Source organism: Oryctolagus cuniculus, chromosome 3 (assembly GCF_051225735.1).
Source record: "Oryctolagus cuniculus isolate XC-2025 breed Fujian yellow rabbit chromosome 3, ASM5122573v1, whole genome shotgun sequence".
NCBI classification, from domain to species: Eukaryota; Metazoa; Chordata; class Mammalia; order Lagomorpha; family Leporidae; genus Oryctolagus; species Oryctolagus cuniculus.
In genome coordinates, this window is record NC_142869.1 from 173,766,219 (window position 1) to 173,782,327 (window position 16,109).

The following is a 16,109-nucleotide window of genomic DNA, read 5'->3' on the forward strand; positions in this document are numbered from 1 at the left end:
ACACCCACTGTTGCCTGGACACAGTGTCCATAGAGGCTAAAGGCCTTAAGTAGAAGTAGGAGTGGTGGCTAGAGTTCAGTGCTATGACCTTTACGAGAGTAGTCAGGCGAGTATTCGACAGTAGACCACCACTCAAATAGCACTCGCCGTGAGGAATTTTCATCCCGTGTCTTACCTCAAAATTTGGAAGGCCAATGTGTGGATGGAGGTCGCGGAGCGATTGGTGGCTTGGAAAGAGTTCCGGAGATGTGCTTCACAACTGGCAAAAATCCAGGACCCCAGAGCACTGGAAGATGCTGGATTACCAATATAAGGCTATCCGAGTCACGGCCCCAATGTTATATCTTAATGTTAGCTGTCGCAAAGCACACCGGACACCGGAGTAAGGGAGAGGGTTTACTGGGGAGCAACCTACAGACCGGAGTGAAGGGGTGGCGAAGGAAAAAAGGGGGTGCGTGTCTGGAATGGGGGTCTAATATAGTTTTTCCAGGGGGTGGGCAGTGAGGTAGGAATTAGCCAATCCCATTAGGTTGAGGGTGGAGCTAGGCACAGGTGATTTGGGCCATGTGGCTACCTGGCTTTCAGTAATGGCGGCTGGTACCGGGGCATAGAATGTAGATTGCGGCACAGATAAGAGACTATCCCTGCGCCAGTTGCCTAACACCCTAGGTATAGCAGTCTTAGTAGTATCTGGACAGACCTCTTAAGTTAAAATCATGGATACTGTATTTCCTAGCTGTACAGACTTGATGAAGTTTATGTACCCACTATTCATAAACTGCTACTACTTCAAACCCATTGGGCTCCATGAAAACATTCAATGTTTGTTGATTGAATACCATGTTACAAATCAGAAAATCTGACAGACTAGAAAGAAAATGACCTTTGAGGCCACTTGATATATGATTTAAAATCATATGCCCTATGTTTGAACTTGCCACATGCTATTCGAAATATTGATTTCTCTGAGTCATACCTTCATTTTCAATACTATGTAACTGATACTACCTCCTATGATGATCTGTGCACAAAAGATAGAGTTAATTTGCTGTGGTTATTTTCTTGTTAGGTGATGAGAACATATTTTACTCCATTTGTTCTTATATTATGAAATCACAGCTAGGAAATTTTCTATGGAAGGCCAGATAGAAAATATTTCTTCTTCCTCTTCCTCCTCATCCTCCCCCTCCTCCTCCTCCCCTCCCTCCTCCTCTTCCTTCTCCTCCTCCTCTTCCTTCTCCTCCTCCTCTTCCTCTTTTTCCTCCTCCTGCCCCTCATCCTCCCCTCCCTCCTCCTCTTCCTTCTCCTCCTCCTCTTCCTTCTCCTCCTCTTCCTCTTCCTCCTCCTCTTCCTCTTCCTCCTCCTCTTCCTCTTCCTCCTCCTCTTCTCCCTCTTCCTCCTCCCCCTCCTCGTCTTCCTCTCCTTCCCCTCTTCCTCCCCCTCCTCCTCCTCTTCCTCCTCTTCCTCCTCTTCCTCCTCTTCCTCCTCCTCTTCCTCCTCCTCCTCTTCCTCCTCCTCCTCTTCCTCCTCCTCCTCTTCCTCCTCCTCCTATTCCTCCTCCTCCCCCTCCTTCTCCTCCTCCCCCCCCTCTTTATTAGCATAGAGTTCTTTTTAGTATTTTCCTTATGATCCTTTATATTTCAGTGGTATTGGTTGTAATATCTTCTTTTTCATCTCTAATTTTATTAATTTGAGTTTTGTCTCTTTTTTCTTTGTTAGTCTGGCTGGGGATTTACCTACTTATCTTCTCAAGAAAACCCTTTTTTGTTTTGTTGAACTTTTTATTTATTTCAATTTCATCTATTTCTGCTGTGATACTTGCCTCCTGCTGATTTGGAGTTTCATTTGTTCTTGTTTTTCTAAGTGTTCAGGATGCATCATTAGATCTTTAATTTTAAACATTTCTTTTTTCTTTTTATTTTATTTATTTGAGAGGTAGAATTACAGACAGTGAGAGGGAGAGAGAGAGAGAGAGAGGTCTTCCATCCACTGGTTCACTCCCTGATTGGCCACAACAGCCGGAGCTGAGCTGATCCAAAGCCAGGAGCCAGCAGCTTCCCCTGGGTCTCCCACAGTTGTAGGATGCAGGGATCTGTCCTTTGCCCCGCACGATGCCCTGACTCTGACTATGGTGCTGCTAAGAGCAGAAAAGAGGCACACTGTGCAGCTTTTCCCTGCTGAGTAAGGTGCTCTGCATGGGTGGAGAAGGGGAGAAAAGGAAAGCAGTACAGCTTCCTTGCTCCAAGCCCGGAAGTTGCTCAGACCCCAGTCAGCTCTGCAGGCTGAAGTGAAAGTCAGTGGGTGGCTGGGGAATTTCTTCTTTCCTAAAACTGCAAGCGGCAGGGCATGTGGCAATGACTTCCTACCTTGGCTTGGGAAGGTGGTGGCTCACAGCTGGCAGCTGACGGTACCACATGGCTGGCAGCAGCAGTGTCTGTCTCTCTCTTCTTGTCCTGGAGTCTTTTTTTTTTTTTTTTTGCTTCACCAAAATTTTCATCAGTCAGATCCCTGTAAACATAGTCCTTCCTTTATTCTTTTTATATCCCAGAGCAGCTTAAGTGTGGCTATACCCTATTCAGCCATCTTGGATCCATCATTTTTTTTTTAAGATTTATTTTATTTGAAAGGCAGAGTTATACAGGGGGAGAGAGAGAGAGAGAGAGAGAGAGAGAGAGAGAGATATCTTCCATCCACTGGTTCACTCCCCAAATGGCTAAACAGGACTGAGCCAGACCAAAGCCAGAAGCCAGGAGCCAGGAGATTCCTCCTGGTCTCCCAATTGAGTGCAGGTACCAAACATTGGAGCCATCCTTCATTGCTTTCTCAGGCACATTAGCAGGGAGCTGGATCAAAAGTGGAGCAGCTGGGTCTTGTACAGGCATCCATATGGATGCGGTGCTGCAGGCAGTGGCTTAACCTGCTATGCCACAATGCTGACCCCAGAAGCTTAGGTTTGTTTTACTACAACTTGTACATAGCTGTAGGACAGGGCACATTCCTTACTTCCAAGGTTTCTGTAGGGAGAATTAGAGGTTCAAAGGCTGGCAGAACTTTCAACTTTATTTGGACATCATCTGAGTGTGGGGGACAAGGATCACATCTCATGACAGGAATTTTGTGTGTTCTTCATTGCATGTTATTCATCATGGAACTGACATTAACAAAGTTCCCAACAGTGTAACAATGAAAATTATTCTGTTCACATTTTGCTTAACATTGCAAAGTTTTTGTTACGTTATTAGACTAAGTGGATGTTTAGGGTAAATTAGAAGAATGAATCTAATAGTTGAAGTTCTTACTTGTATTTTATTTTCTTGAATATTTTTTCCTTGGCTATTCGTTTAAGAAACAATGGAAATCATTGCACTTTGGTCAGAAAACTAATAAATGTATCTTATGGAAAATAAGAGTTTGCACTTAGATAGAATGATAACAGCAACATCAAATAGGCCACATTGATAACAAAAAACATTTTCCACTGCTGTCTCCACATTGAGTTTCTCTTCACTGTGCTTTTAGAGGAAGAAGGATTAGTCTGGGTATCCCATGGCACCATACATTTTATACATCTAAGGCTCACCTATTTCAGGATGAAAACCAAGCCTTAATATTCATTATGTAACACTATGGTAATAAAGCAGATTCAAAATATAAACTAACAGAATTGCCTGGAGTCTGAGAAGAAGCAAATGAGAACAAAAGAGCAGGAAAAGGAACTTAAATGTATGCAATAATTTAACATTTCACCACTCTTCTGTACCCCTGTTCTAAGGTGAAGGATTCCTTGAAACTACACATAACCATATCCTTTGCAAATTTGTAACATGTATTTTGTCATAGTGGCAGGAAAATGAGGTGACAGGCTAGGTCAGGATATCTGCTAGATGCATGTTCCCTAGTTTCATAAGAGGAAAAATGAACATGCTAAGGGCCAACTAGGAAATTATCATGGGTCAGGGGAAGACTTTGTCCTTGAGTTGTGCATTCTGTGGTCAAGTAGATATTGATATCTCTTGTACTATATTTGGGTAGTTTTACTTGGATATCAAGAATCTTTATCAACTCCTTTGATATTCAAATGATGCTGCAGCATAAGCATACTTTTGTGAAATGAGTGAATAAGATGTAGATTAATGCTTTACAAAGAAAAAGAGCTGTAATATTGTATATAAATAAGCTAATTCTCCCCCTTTGATTCTTTCAGCTGTGGGCTACACACCAAGACCCAGCGATGGTGCAGCCAACCCTGGAGAGGACACTCAGTATCCTCAAGCTTGATTATGTGGACCTTTACATCATTGAAATACCCATGGCCTTCAAAGTAAGTTCAGATGCTTACAAATAGGTCTCTGTAACCCAGTGACTATGAGCCAACAGCTATAGGCAAGAAGCTTGTTAGCATCCCTGAATGTGACTCAGTTTTGTTAGTATGGTTCAGAGCCTGAAAAATGCCAAAAAAGATTATGTTAGCAGACTTAGCTCTGGACCCCAAGTTTCTTGATTCTAAATTCAGTGTGGTTTCTTTTCTAAAAAAATTTAATTAAGTTATGCAAGTTTCATGTATTTCATATACACAGATTTGGGAATGAAGTGACACTCCCCACCCTCCCTCCCACCCATGCTCCAACCCTCCCTCCTCATTCCTCACATATTCCCATTCTTAATTTTTACAAAGATCTATTTTCAGTTTACTTAATCATTGTAGTTAACCCTACACTAAGTAAAAGAGTTCAACAAATATATTAACAAAAAGACGTACTGTTCCTCAATGGAAGAGACAGGAGCTGTAAACAATCATCGAATCTCAGAATGTCTATTTCACTCCAGCATATTACATTTCAGGTACTCTATTGCCTTGGATCAAGGAAAATATATGATATCTGTCTTTTTGGGACTGGCTTATTTCACTAAGTAAAATGGTTTCCAATTGTGTCCATCTTGTTGCAAAAGATAGTATTTAATTTTTTTACAACTGAGTAGTACTCCATAGTGTATTCGTAGCATAATTTCTTTATCCAGTCAACAATTGATAGAAATCTAGGTTGATTCCATATCTTAGCTATTGTGGATTGTACTGCAATGAGCATAGGGGTACAGATAATTTTCCTATGCTGATTTCTTTTGGTTTTAGTAAATTCCCAGGAGTGGGATTGCTGGATCAAATGGCAGGTCTACATTCAGATTTCTGAGATGTTTCCTTACTGTCTTCTACAGTGGCTACACAAGTTTACATTCCCACCCACAGTGGACCAGGGTACATTTTTCCCCACATCCTTGCCACCATTTGTCATTTGTTGATTTCTATATGAGAGTCATTCTAACTGGAGTGAGGTGAAACCACATTGTTGTTTTGATTTGCCTTCCCCTGATGGCTAGTGCTCCTTAGCATCCATTTTCTCAAGTGGCTGTTGGCCATTTGAATTTCCCCTCTTGAAAAATGCCTTTTGAAGTTCTTTGCCCATTTCTTACCTAGACTGTTTCTTTTGTTGACTTTCTTGAGCTCTTTATAGATTCTGGATGTTAACCCTCTATCAGTTGTGTAGTTTGCAAATATTTTCTCCCATTCTATCAGCTGGCTCTTTGTTGAATGTTGCTTTTGCATTTCATAGAAATATAGATTTGAAGACTTCACAATGGCCTTAATAACCACAAGCTTTTGTTAGATAGTGGTTTCACAGATAAGACAACATCCCTTAAAATCTTTACATGCTTTCAGTAAATTCGCATTCAGTCTGCTTCATGAATGATAAAAACTAGAAATCTTACATGGTCCCATTTTTTACATCTATTCCTTGGCCTATGGATTTTTGTCTCTTCATATAGTACCTGCTGGTTTTGCCCATCTGCACAGGCCTCAGCTTAGTGGCATCCCTTTTGGTCTCATTTGAAATAATACAAAACAAGCAGGCACAGGTAATGTTCTCCTTGCACCCATGTTGCATCCCCTTGGATGGTGCACCTATGTCGGGCAGAGCATCTGTGGCCTACAATCTTGCCTTCAGATGGAACTTGAGAACTATTATTCACCTAATATCCAATCACAAATCAACTTCAGTGTGTACTGACTACTTAGGCAGGTTCACTGTGCAATGGTTATTTAAATATCCTACTTCATCTTGGGCTGTAGTTTCTACCACTTGCATGAATCCAGAGAGATAGAATGCTCACATGACAAGTTAAGTGAACAACTTAATAAGTACAGGCAGGCAGCAAGGGACAACAGAAGCCCAGGATTCATGCAAGCGACTTCGCAGGCTCAGGAAAGTGCCCAAGGTGAATGGAGTCTCATCTGTGCATATACATTGGATGCAGATGAGGAATTCCAAGGAAACCCATTATGGATTTTAGTTTGTTGGTTTGTTTATCTCTAGGGTATACAGGGGATATAGGGTATATCCCTAGGGTATATATAGAACATCCTGTTTGGGGAGGGACAAGAAAAGACGTGGGGCTATTCTAAATATTTCTGTTTATCTTAAAATGTTGCATCCCCAGTACACTCTGCAATCACTCTTGAGAACTACAGGTATGAAAGGGAGAAGAGCCATCCAGGGACTTGTCCAGCACCAATCTTTCATTTCCCACTAGGCCGTTTACAATCCTGCCTTGGATGACACTGATTTTTCTAACTCTGCAAAGCTCAGATCTCACTTTTTACTTTCTTACAGTGCATCCCAAAGCATACAGAACCCATTTTAGCAAAGCATCATCTGATCTCTCATCTGACAAGTCCAGTAGCAATAAATACATTTATCTTTCTTACACTATCTGACTAAAGGCTACAAAATTGGTCAACTAACCCAGTGTTTTTCTACTAATATGCTAAAGCCGCAGCCTTAGCAAGTTCATTGTCTGAGTCTTAGGACACAACAGGGCAATAATTTATGTCATGTTATTGTATAGCAGAAATAGCCACATCTCGGCTCGAGACAGAAACATCCTCACTGATCACAATCCTTAGCCACTTCTGCATTTTTAGGTACATTATTTGCAATACTTGAAGACATCTGAATTAGTCATAACTCTGATTATAAATGACAGAGGTCAAAATGAAATTGGCTTTAGTTAAACAGGGGCATGAAGAAATCTGAGGAGTGTCTAATTCAGGTACAGCTTGATCCCAAAGTGCAAACTATGTCTGTATTTCTGGCCCTTTCTCTGTTTCTGTCTTCTGGTTGGCTTCTCAGAACTTCTTGTTTGTGGATTGCAAAATGACTGTCAACACACTAAGCCTAAATTCTTAGTACAAGTGAGAATTCATAGAAAGAGAGAACATACAGGTGAGCTCCAGGCCAAAGCCAGGAGCCAGGAACTCTGGTCTCCCACAGTGTAGCAGCTACCCAAGTGCTTGGCCATCCTCTGATGCCTTCTCATTTGTATTAGCAGGTTTGCTGGGTTGGATTCAGAGTAGCCACAACTCCAATATGGATGCCAGCACCACAAGTAGTGGCTCAACCTTGCATACTATAACAGCAGCCCCCTCCATTTCCATTATTTAGTTCCCAGATGTCCTGTGACCTGTGCAACAACTCTTCCAGGGTGAAAGGGGGATGGAATGCAGTGAATTAAGACAAGAGATTATGGAAAAATGAGGGGCCGAGGAAGCTTCTCCCTGAGCAGAGAAGGAACGTCTCTTTGTCTCTCCTGGCAGCTTTTATTCCCTCCAGAACATTCAGTCTTGCTGCATCAACAAAAGTCTGTTTGCTCACATCAGCACAGTTTTGTTTATTGGCAGTATGCTTCAGGCTATCTCTCCCAAGGCAGAGGAGAACATCTAGTGTGATAAACAGACCCTTGTCCATTATCCTGGAACAAGACTTCCAAGGCTTTCAAGGTGGGAGCCTTCCCACAATCTAAGGCCCAAGAGAACAGATCCCATCATCCTCAGCCTTCCAAGGGACGCAGCCATGATGTTCCTGTCTCTCTTCTGAGGAGATTGCTGAGATGGCACCCACATGGTCCCTGGCAAAGATATAAATGAAATAATTACACTGTTCTGTTTTGCAGCCTGGAGATGAAATCTATCCCAGAGATGAGAATGGCAAGTGGTTATACCACAAGACAAATCTATGTGCCACATGGGAGGTAAGTTCAAGTGGGCTTTTATTTTAGAACAGTTTATTGTAAACAGTGATCTGGTTGATGTTGTCAAATTTATACTAACAGGGCATGTGTTTCAAACAATATGTACAGATGCATGAAATCTCTACTTCCTGGAGCTGAATAATTCTTACTTTTGTTTTACTGGAAGACAAAAATTACAAGGAAAAGGAGGAGGAGGGTGTGAAATGCAAAAGAAAATGTAGAAATATGTTTTAAGATCAATTTTTTAAATTGAATTTTAAAGAGCCAATAACCAGATGTCTAAAAGAAAACCTTTAAAACAAGAGGATGTATGAGTGACTTGGAATAATTCTGGATCCAGTTCTGAGCCAACTGCTGACTCCTCTCCAAGATCACAGAGTGGAAACTGTGGGAAAACAAGGAGAAACTTATGGATTCATAGTGGGGAGGGAAGTTTGGAAGCTTGTGAGGTAGTTTTACAGCTTTGACCTGGAATAGGAGGCAACCCAAGGAGCAGTAAAGGACATTCGTCATAAGTATGGGAGAGGAGCTACTGAAGCTCTTTCTCCACTTCGTTCTCCCCTGCCATAGCCCGGGGGCAAGTATTGCCTGCTCCAAACACAGGTACAGACTGAGGACTCACGGTGAGAAGTCTTCAGAAATCACATCAGAGCAGCAGTGTTCCAGCGATTCGGGAAGCTGAGAAAAACACAAGTCACTGACCTCAGTCATTTGTTTCCAGTCACTCCCATTCCACATTCCAGAGCCTGGGAAGTCACACTGTGATGAATATCTCTTATTTACTCCCCCTGTGGGTAACAGTTGACGACTTATCTGTGTAAAGAAGTGGATTTTCAGGTGCTGGGCTCTACACCCAGGAGACCACGTGCTCACTTCTGACCTCAGTGTTGCTGATCGGTCTGCCTGGAAGGAACTACCTGGTAAGGTAGCAGTATCCCCAGGAGAAGATAGGTCCACAGTCAAAAATGACAGGGCAGCTCTAAGATTGCAGATTTAAACTCAGTGACACCAACAATCACAGAAAATGTAAATTTGTCTAAGTACCCCAATTAAAAGGCAGAGGTTGTCAGAATAGATAAAAACCATATTTCACTACATATTATATATTATTAGCTCATTTTAAATAAAAAGAATCAAACAAGATAAAAGGAAAATGTTTTCCTAAAAGGAGAGAAAAATGTATTAATCTAACAGTGATCTAACAGTGATCTAAACAAAGCTGGGGTGACTATTTTAATATCAACAAAGATTTCAGGATCCTCTTTCAGGTCCTTGGTTCCGAGATGACAAAGAAAAAAAGGAACAACGGCCGTGCGAAAAAGGGCCGCGGCCACGTGCAGCCTATTCGCTGCACTAACTGTGCTAGCTGCGTGCCCAAGGACAAGGCCATTAAGAAGTTCGTAATCCGCAACGTAGTGGAGGCCGCCGCCGTCAGGGACATATCCGAAGCGAGCGTTTTCGATGCCCGTGTGCTTCCCAAGCTGTGTGTGAAGCTGCACTATTGTGTGAGCTGCGCCATTCACAGCAAGGTGGTCAGAAATCGATCTCGTGAAGCCCGCAAGGACCGGACGCCACCTCCGCGATTTAGACCTGCTGGTGCTGCCCCACGGCCTCCACCAAAGCCCATGTAAGGAGTGTAATCTTTAAGGGCTGAAGAAAAGTTATCCTCTGGAAAAATAAAGTGGAATCTATGGTTAAAAAAAAAAAAAAAAAAGATTTCAGAGCATATAGAGCAAATCTCAAGGAATTTTAAATTTTTCTAATTATGCAAAGTATTCTCTCTGATACAATTGGAATATAATTTGAAATCAGTAATAAAAGGTTGTTTTATAAATCACGAAATATTTAAATAGCAAGAAGTATACATGTAACTCATAAGATGAAAAAGAAATGAAATGTATTTTATCTGTAATCCATATATTATCAACACACTTTGAAGTTCAATTTTAGCAGAAAAATATTAAATATTTAGAGGTTGATAAAATCTGTATGAGCTATACAGTAAAAACATCATATTACTGAGATAAGCCAAAGATCCAAATGAATGGATAGATATACCATGTCCCTTAATCTGATTAACAAAGTCAGTCTTGATAAATTTATCTATAGAGTTAATGTAATCCTAGTCAAAATCCCAACGAAAATGGAAATCTAATTCTAAATACAGAAATGCACATAGCTTATAATGGTCAAAGCAAGTTTGAAAAAGACAGAAGTTTGGAACACTTATACTAGTTTTGAGAATTGGTGCACAACTATAGCAATCATGATATGCCATAGAAGTATATAGATGGATGTCTAGATCAATGGAATACAATAGAGAGGTCAAATATGTGGTCATAAATATTTGTGGTCAGTTGAATTTTAGCAGAAGTGCCAAGGTAATGTAGAGGGGAGGGAGAATCTTTCCAAGCTCACACCAGGTTGTAAGAACTGATTGTACAGTTCTCTTTATAATTCACACTCAGTGATATCATATTATTAGCTGAGTGTGAGTGGTTGTACTATAGACATTTTGGCACAGAAAGACCCACATTGAAATCCCTAGAAATGATAATCTAAGTTAGAAGAGCAAACATCTGGCCAGCGCTGTGGCTCACTTGGCTAATCCTCCACCTGCAGTGTTGGCACCCTGGGTTCTAGTCCCGGTTGGGGCTCCGGATTCTGTCCCGGTTGCCCCTCTTCCAGTCCAGCTCTCTGCTGTGGCCCAGGAAGGTAGTGGAGGATGGCCCAGGTGCTTGGGCCCTGCACCGCATGGGAGACCAGGAAGAAGTGCCCTGGCTTCTGGCTTGGGATTGGTGCAATGTGCCGGCCGTAGCAGCCATTTGGGGGATGAACCAATGGAAGGAAAACCTTTATCTCTGTCTCTCACTCACTAACTCTGCCTATCAAAAAAAAAAAAAAAAAAAAAAAAAAAAAAAAAAAAAGCAAAATTCTAAGAGTTGCTCCCAAATTTGTGTAAAGTAAAAGTCATCAAATTGAACTAATAAAGTATTACCTATAAAAATATTTAATTCAAATAACAAGAGGAAAGTTACCCATAATAAAGTATACTTAGATTCTATGTGCCATTAACATCACAGATTTTAGGGGTAGATCAAGGTGTGTGAACATGGTAAATTCCTACCCGTATTAGTCAATATATACTGAAGTATAAATAGTGTATATAAATGTGTATATATATATACATATATATTTTATATTCACACACACACAAACCTTTTGAAAATAACAAAAAAGTTAAAAAGGAACATTAAAAAAGTAGGATACAGCTCTGGCCATTGCAGCCATTTGGGGAGTGAATCAGTGGATGGAAGATATCTCTCTCTGCCTCTGCCTCTGCCTCTCTCTAGCTCTGCCTTTCAAATAAATAAATAAATCTTTTTTAGAAAAAGTGGAATAAACTGAAATGGAAATGAAGATGACAGAAACAGGGGTATAAGCATTTAGCCCTGCTGTTAAGATGCCCATGCCCCAAATGATATTACCTGGGCTCAGCTGCCAGCTCTAGCTTCCAATTTCAGTTTCCACCAATGCTGAACATAGGAGCCCCTGGTAATGGCTCAGGTAATTGAGTTTTACCACCCAAGTAGGAAACCTGGGTAGCATTCCTGGGTCCTGACTCTGGTCACAGCCTAGCCTTGGTTCTTTCAGGCATCTAGGGAGTAAACCAGTGGCAGAACTCATTCATAATTTGTCTGTCTCTCTGCCATTCAAGTAAGAAAATTTATTTTTATTATTCATGTTTATATAACTATGTGACTATATATTTTCCCTTTGGAATAAAGGAAAACATTGATAAATCTAGCATTATAAAGATAGATATCTGACATTTTTTCACTTACAAAGAAGTTAATGTTGTATATTATATATATCTGTGCTTATTATATATACAAACATACTTGTGAAAGAGAACAGACAGAAAAAGACAGTTTTGCATCTGAATAGAACAGTGTATGTTTTTCACACACACTGAAACATTTATAAAAGCTGATCGATTACTATGCTATAAATAAAGCTTAACAAATTTCAAGAAATAGGATTTTATTGATGTACTGAAATAAATTGCAAAAATATAAGGGGACAGTATGAGATGCAGTATTTCACAAATTCATTCCATCATGAAATGCTGCCTCTCCCCACCCCTAAACATTTAATTTGGCTTCCTGTGAGGCCTCTTTCTTGACCTGTTGTCTCTTATAGGCTTTGGAAGCTTGCAAAGACGCTGGCCTGGTGAAATCCCTCGGGGTGTCCAACTTTAACCGCAGGCAGCTGGAGCTCCTCCTGAACAAACCAGGACTCAAGCACAAGCCCGTCTGCAACCAGGTACAGCTTCAGTTTCTACCGCGGGTGGAGGGGACCCAGGGCAGCGTTTACTAAGAGAGCAGGCTTGGACCAGGGGTCAGGAGGTCTTGTGGCTCCACAACAACCTCATCACAGGACTCTGGGGACACCTTTTGACCTCTCTCAATTTATGTCACCTAACAAAAAAGTTTTGAAAGTTCAAATCACACAAAAAGAACCAAAAACTTTTTGAAGAAGAAAACTTAATGAGAGGGAATGAGACCTGCCAAATATTGCAACATAACATAGAATGTTTAAAATAGTGCAAAGCTGGTCTAGGAAATGATATACAAGTAAGTGGAGATCAACAAGCACCTTAGAAACAGACTCCAATGTAATAAAACTTAATATAAAATAAAGTAATACAAACTGATGGCACAGAGATTTTTTTTTAGTAACTAGTATGAGGAAAATGAGTATATTTAGAAACAAATGTAGATAGTTACCTCATATCACACTTGGAAGTTTATGTCCCTTCTGATAAGTAGTTAAATAAGATAGTGATTTTAATACAAGAAAAGAGTGTTAGCTTCTAGAGTGATAAAAACCATAGAAAGATCACAAAAACAATAGTATAGTTTAATAGTATAAACATCTAGAAAGAATTAAAGAGCAAAGAAAAGTAAATAATAACATTTTCAGAAATTTAATAGAAAAGGGGTTTTACATTCTTATGAATTAAAAACCTAATTAAAATCAGTGGAAATAATCAATAAAAACATTAATACTCAACAAAACAATGTACAAAGGAAATGAAGAGAAATTCGTGAAAGACAGAATTCACAAAACTAGCCAATGTGAAGGTACTTCAGAAGTTCATGGAAAACGCCTATTATGAAAAAATCATGCATGGATTTCATGATTTTTTTTGCAGAAAAATAAACTTACCTTTAATTCTATTTTTCCACCTACTTTTTAAAGGGTCTTGATATATGAAAAATACTTAGCTCACTGTTTATTACTGAATTGTAAATTTAAGTGTGATTCTGCATTGCATATTAAATTAGCATAGTTTATGTTTTATATTTACTATAATGCTGCATATAAGCAAGTGATGTTGTGCCAGTGAATGCAAATTGACTCAGTCTGACTGGAAAGCAATGTGGCAATACCTATCAACAGTCTTAACAAAGCTCACAGGCTTTCGTTTTTAGGAGTCTATTTTAATTAAAGTATCTCAGTTCACCCCCATGGATTTAGGTATGTGTTTATCACAGCATTGTTTATAAGGGGGAAAAATGGAAATATTTGAAAAATTAGGGGAATGTTAAACATATAAAAACAGCAGATATTCCTGAATCATTTTGGAAAAAAAAAAAAAAAGAAAAATGAACGTGCTATTAAGGAGAAAGACCTAGATCCAAAATGTAAAATATAGTATGGGGTGAATATGTTGTTATTAAAGTGGATTTGGAAGCTGGTGTTGTGGTATAGTAGATTAAGCCACCACCTGTGATGCTGACATTCCCTATAGGTGCCAGTTCAATCCCACTCCCTGCTAATGCACCTGGGAAAGCAGCAGAAGATGGCCCAAGTACTTGGGCCCCTGCACTCATGTGGGAGAACCAAATGAAGCTCCAGGCTCCTGACTTCGCCCTAGTTCGGAACTGGCTGCTGTGGCCATTTGGGGTAGTGAACCAGCAGATGAAAGATCTATTTATTTTTCTTTCTCTTTTTTTTTTTAAGATTTATTTTATAGCCAGTGCCGCGGCTCACTTGGCTAATCCTCTGCCTGTGGCACCAGCACCCCAGGTTCTAGTCCCGATTGGGGCACTGGATTCTGTCCCAGTTGCTCCTCTAACATTCCAGCTCTCTGCTGTGGCCCGGGAGGGCAGTGGAAGATGGCCCAAGTACTTGGGCCCTGCACCTGCATGGGAGACCAGGAGGAAGCACCTGGCTCCTGGCTTCAGATCGGCGCAGTACACCAGCCGTAGTAACCATTTGGGGGTTGAACCAACACAAGGAAGACCTTTCTCTCTGTCTCTCTCTCTAACTCTGCCTGTCAAAAAAAAAAAAAAAAAAAAAAAAAAAAAAAAAAGGTTTATTTTAAAAATCAGAGTTAGAGAAAGGGACAGAGAGAGAGGTCTTCCATCCTGCTGAAGGCAGGAGCCAGGAGATTCTTCTGGGACTCCCACGTGGGTACAGGGACCACAGCACTTGGGCCATCCTATGCTGCTTTCGCAGGTGCATTAGCAGGGAACTGGATAGGAAGTGGAGCAGCCAGCACTCAAACCTGCACCCATCAGGGATGCCAGTGCTGCAGGCAGCAGCTTAACCTGCTATGCTACAGCACCAGCCCCCTCTCTTTTTCTCACTCACTCTCTCTCTCTCTCTCTGTAACTCTGCCTTTTAAAGAAATAATAAAATTAATATTTTTCAAATAGTGGATTTTTTTAAAAGTAGATTTTACTGACGAACTTTTAAAAACATTACGTAAAATGCATTTGATTACAAGAAGCTAATTTTGCGCTGCCTCTGTTTTCCATTGCAACCATGTAGGTTGAATGCCATCCATATTTCACCCAGCCAAAACTCCTGAAATTTTGCCAACAACATGACATTGTTATTGTTGCATATAGTCCCTTGGGGACCGCTAGGAATCCAGACTGGTAAGTAATGCTGCATGTCTCTTCAGGAAGTAAGTCCTTAAGTGTACAGAATGAAACTAATGTCAATTATTTTATTGGAATCATTCCATTTGGCCATGTTATCTTAATCTATTATGTCCCATTGTCCTAAACAGTCCACCTGTAAAGAGTTATTGAGCAATAAATATACCTCTTCTGGTAACTTTGAAATAGCTAATATGTCACTGAAATATTAACACAATTGAAAGCCTGAGACTTTATGAGTTTAAAAAGTAACGATCTCTTCAAGGCATTGTCTTACATATGTTAGAGCTAATAACACCCATCTCCATGCAATGTGCAAGAATTGATTATCTGGCCGGCGCCGCAGCTCACTAGGCTAATCCTCCGCCTTGTGGCGCCGGCACACCGGGTTCTAGTCCCGGTCGGGGTGCCGGATTCTGTCCTGGTTGCCCCTCTTCCAGTCCAGCTCTCTGCTGTGGCCCGGGAGTGCAGTGGAGGATGGCCCAGTGCTTGGGCCCAGCACCCACATGGGAGACCAGGAGGAAGCACCTGGTGCAGTGCGCCGGCTGTAGCAGCCATTTGGGGGGGTGAACCAATGGAAGGAAGACCTTTCTCTCTGTCTCTCTCTCTCACTGTCCACTCTGCTTGTCAAAAAAAAAAAAAAGAATTGAATATCTAACATCTATGGAATTATAAGTGCCTGGTATATTGAAAAGGCCCAATAAATATTCATTCAGTTGTTATTTGGCAGAGTTTTTATAGTCACATTATGAAATACTTGAATTTTTTGTTCTTTTTATTGAATGTTGACACTCTTTAAAGATTTGTTTATTTGAGAGATAGAGTAGCAGACAGAGGGAGAGACAGAGAGAGGTCTCCATCTGCTGGTTCACTTACCAAATGAACAAAACAGCCAGAGCTGTGCTGATCTGAAGCCAGGACCCAAGAGCTTCTTCTGGGTCTCCCAAGTGGGTACAGGGGCCCAAGCACTTGGGCCATTATCCACTGCTTTTCCACGCCATATACTGTATGAGCTGTATGAGAAGAGGAGCAGCCAAGACACTAACTGGTGTCCACGTGGGATGCCAG

At 40.8% G+C, this 16,109-nt stretch overlaps 1 protein-coding gene and 1 pseudogene across 2 annotated transcripts in view; both read left to right on the forward strand.

Annotated features, from left to right (window-relative positions):
* The window catches only part of LOC100343388 (aldo-keto reductase family 1 member D1), a 65,913-nt gene that overhangs the window by 34,302 nt on the left and 15,502 nt on the right, over window positions 1–16,109 (forward strand). The window contains exons 3-6 of the mRNA XM_051849851.3: window positions 4,205–4,321; window positions 8,008–8,085; window positions 12,289–12,411; window positions 14,929–15,038. Coding sequence (XP_051705811.1) covers window positions 4,205–4,321; window positions 8,008–8,085; window positions 12,289–12,411; window positions 14,929–15,038 — 428 coding nt within the window. The remainder of the gene's footprint in view (window positions 1–4,204; window positions 4,322–8,007; window positions 8,086–12,288; window positions 12,412–14,928; window positions 15,039–16,109) is intronic.
* On the forward strand, window positions 9,346–9,776 carry LOC100343644 (small ribosomal subunit protein eS26 pseudogene; annotated as a pseudogene). Its single transcript, XR_016231786.1, has one exon. The product of XR_016231786.1 is annotated as a small ribosomal subunit protein eS26 pseudogene (transcript).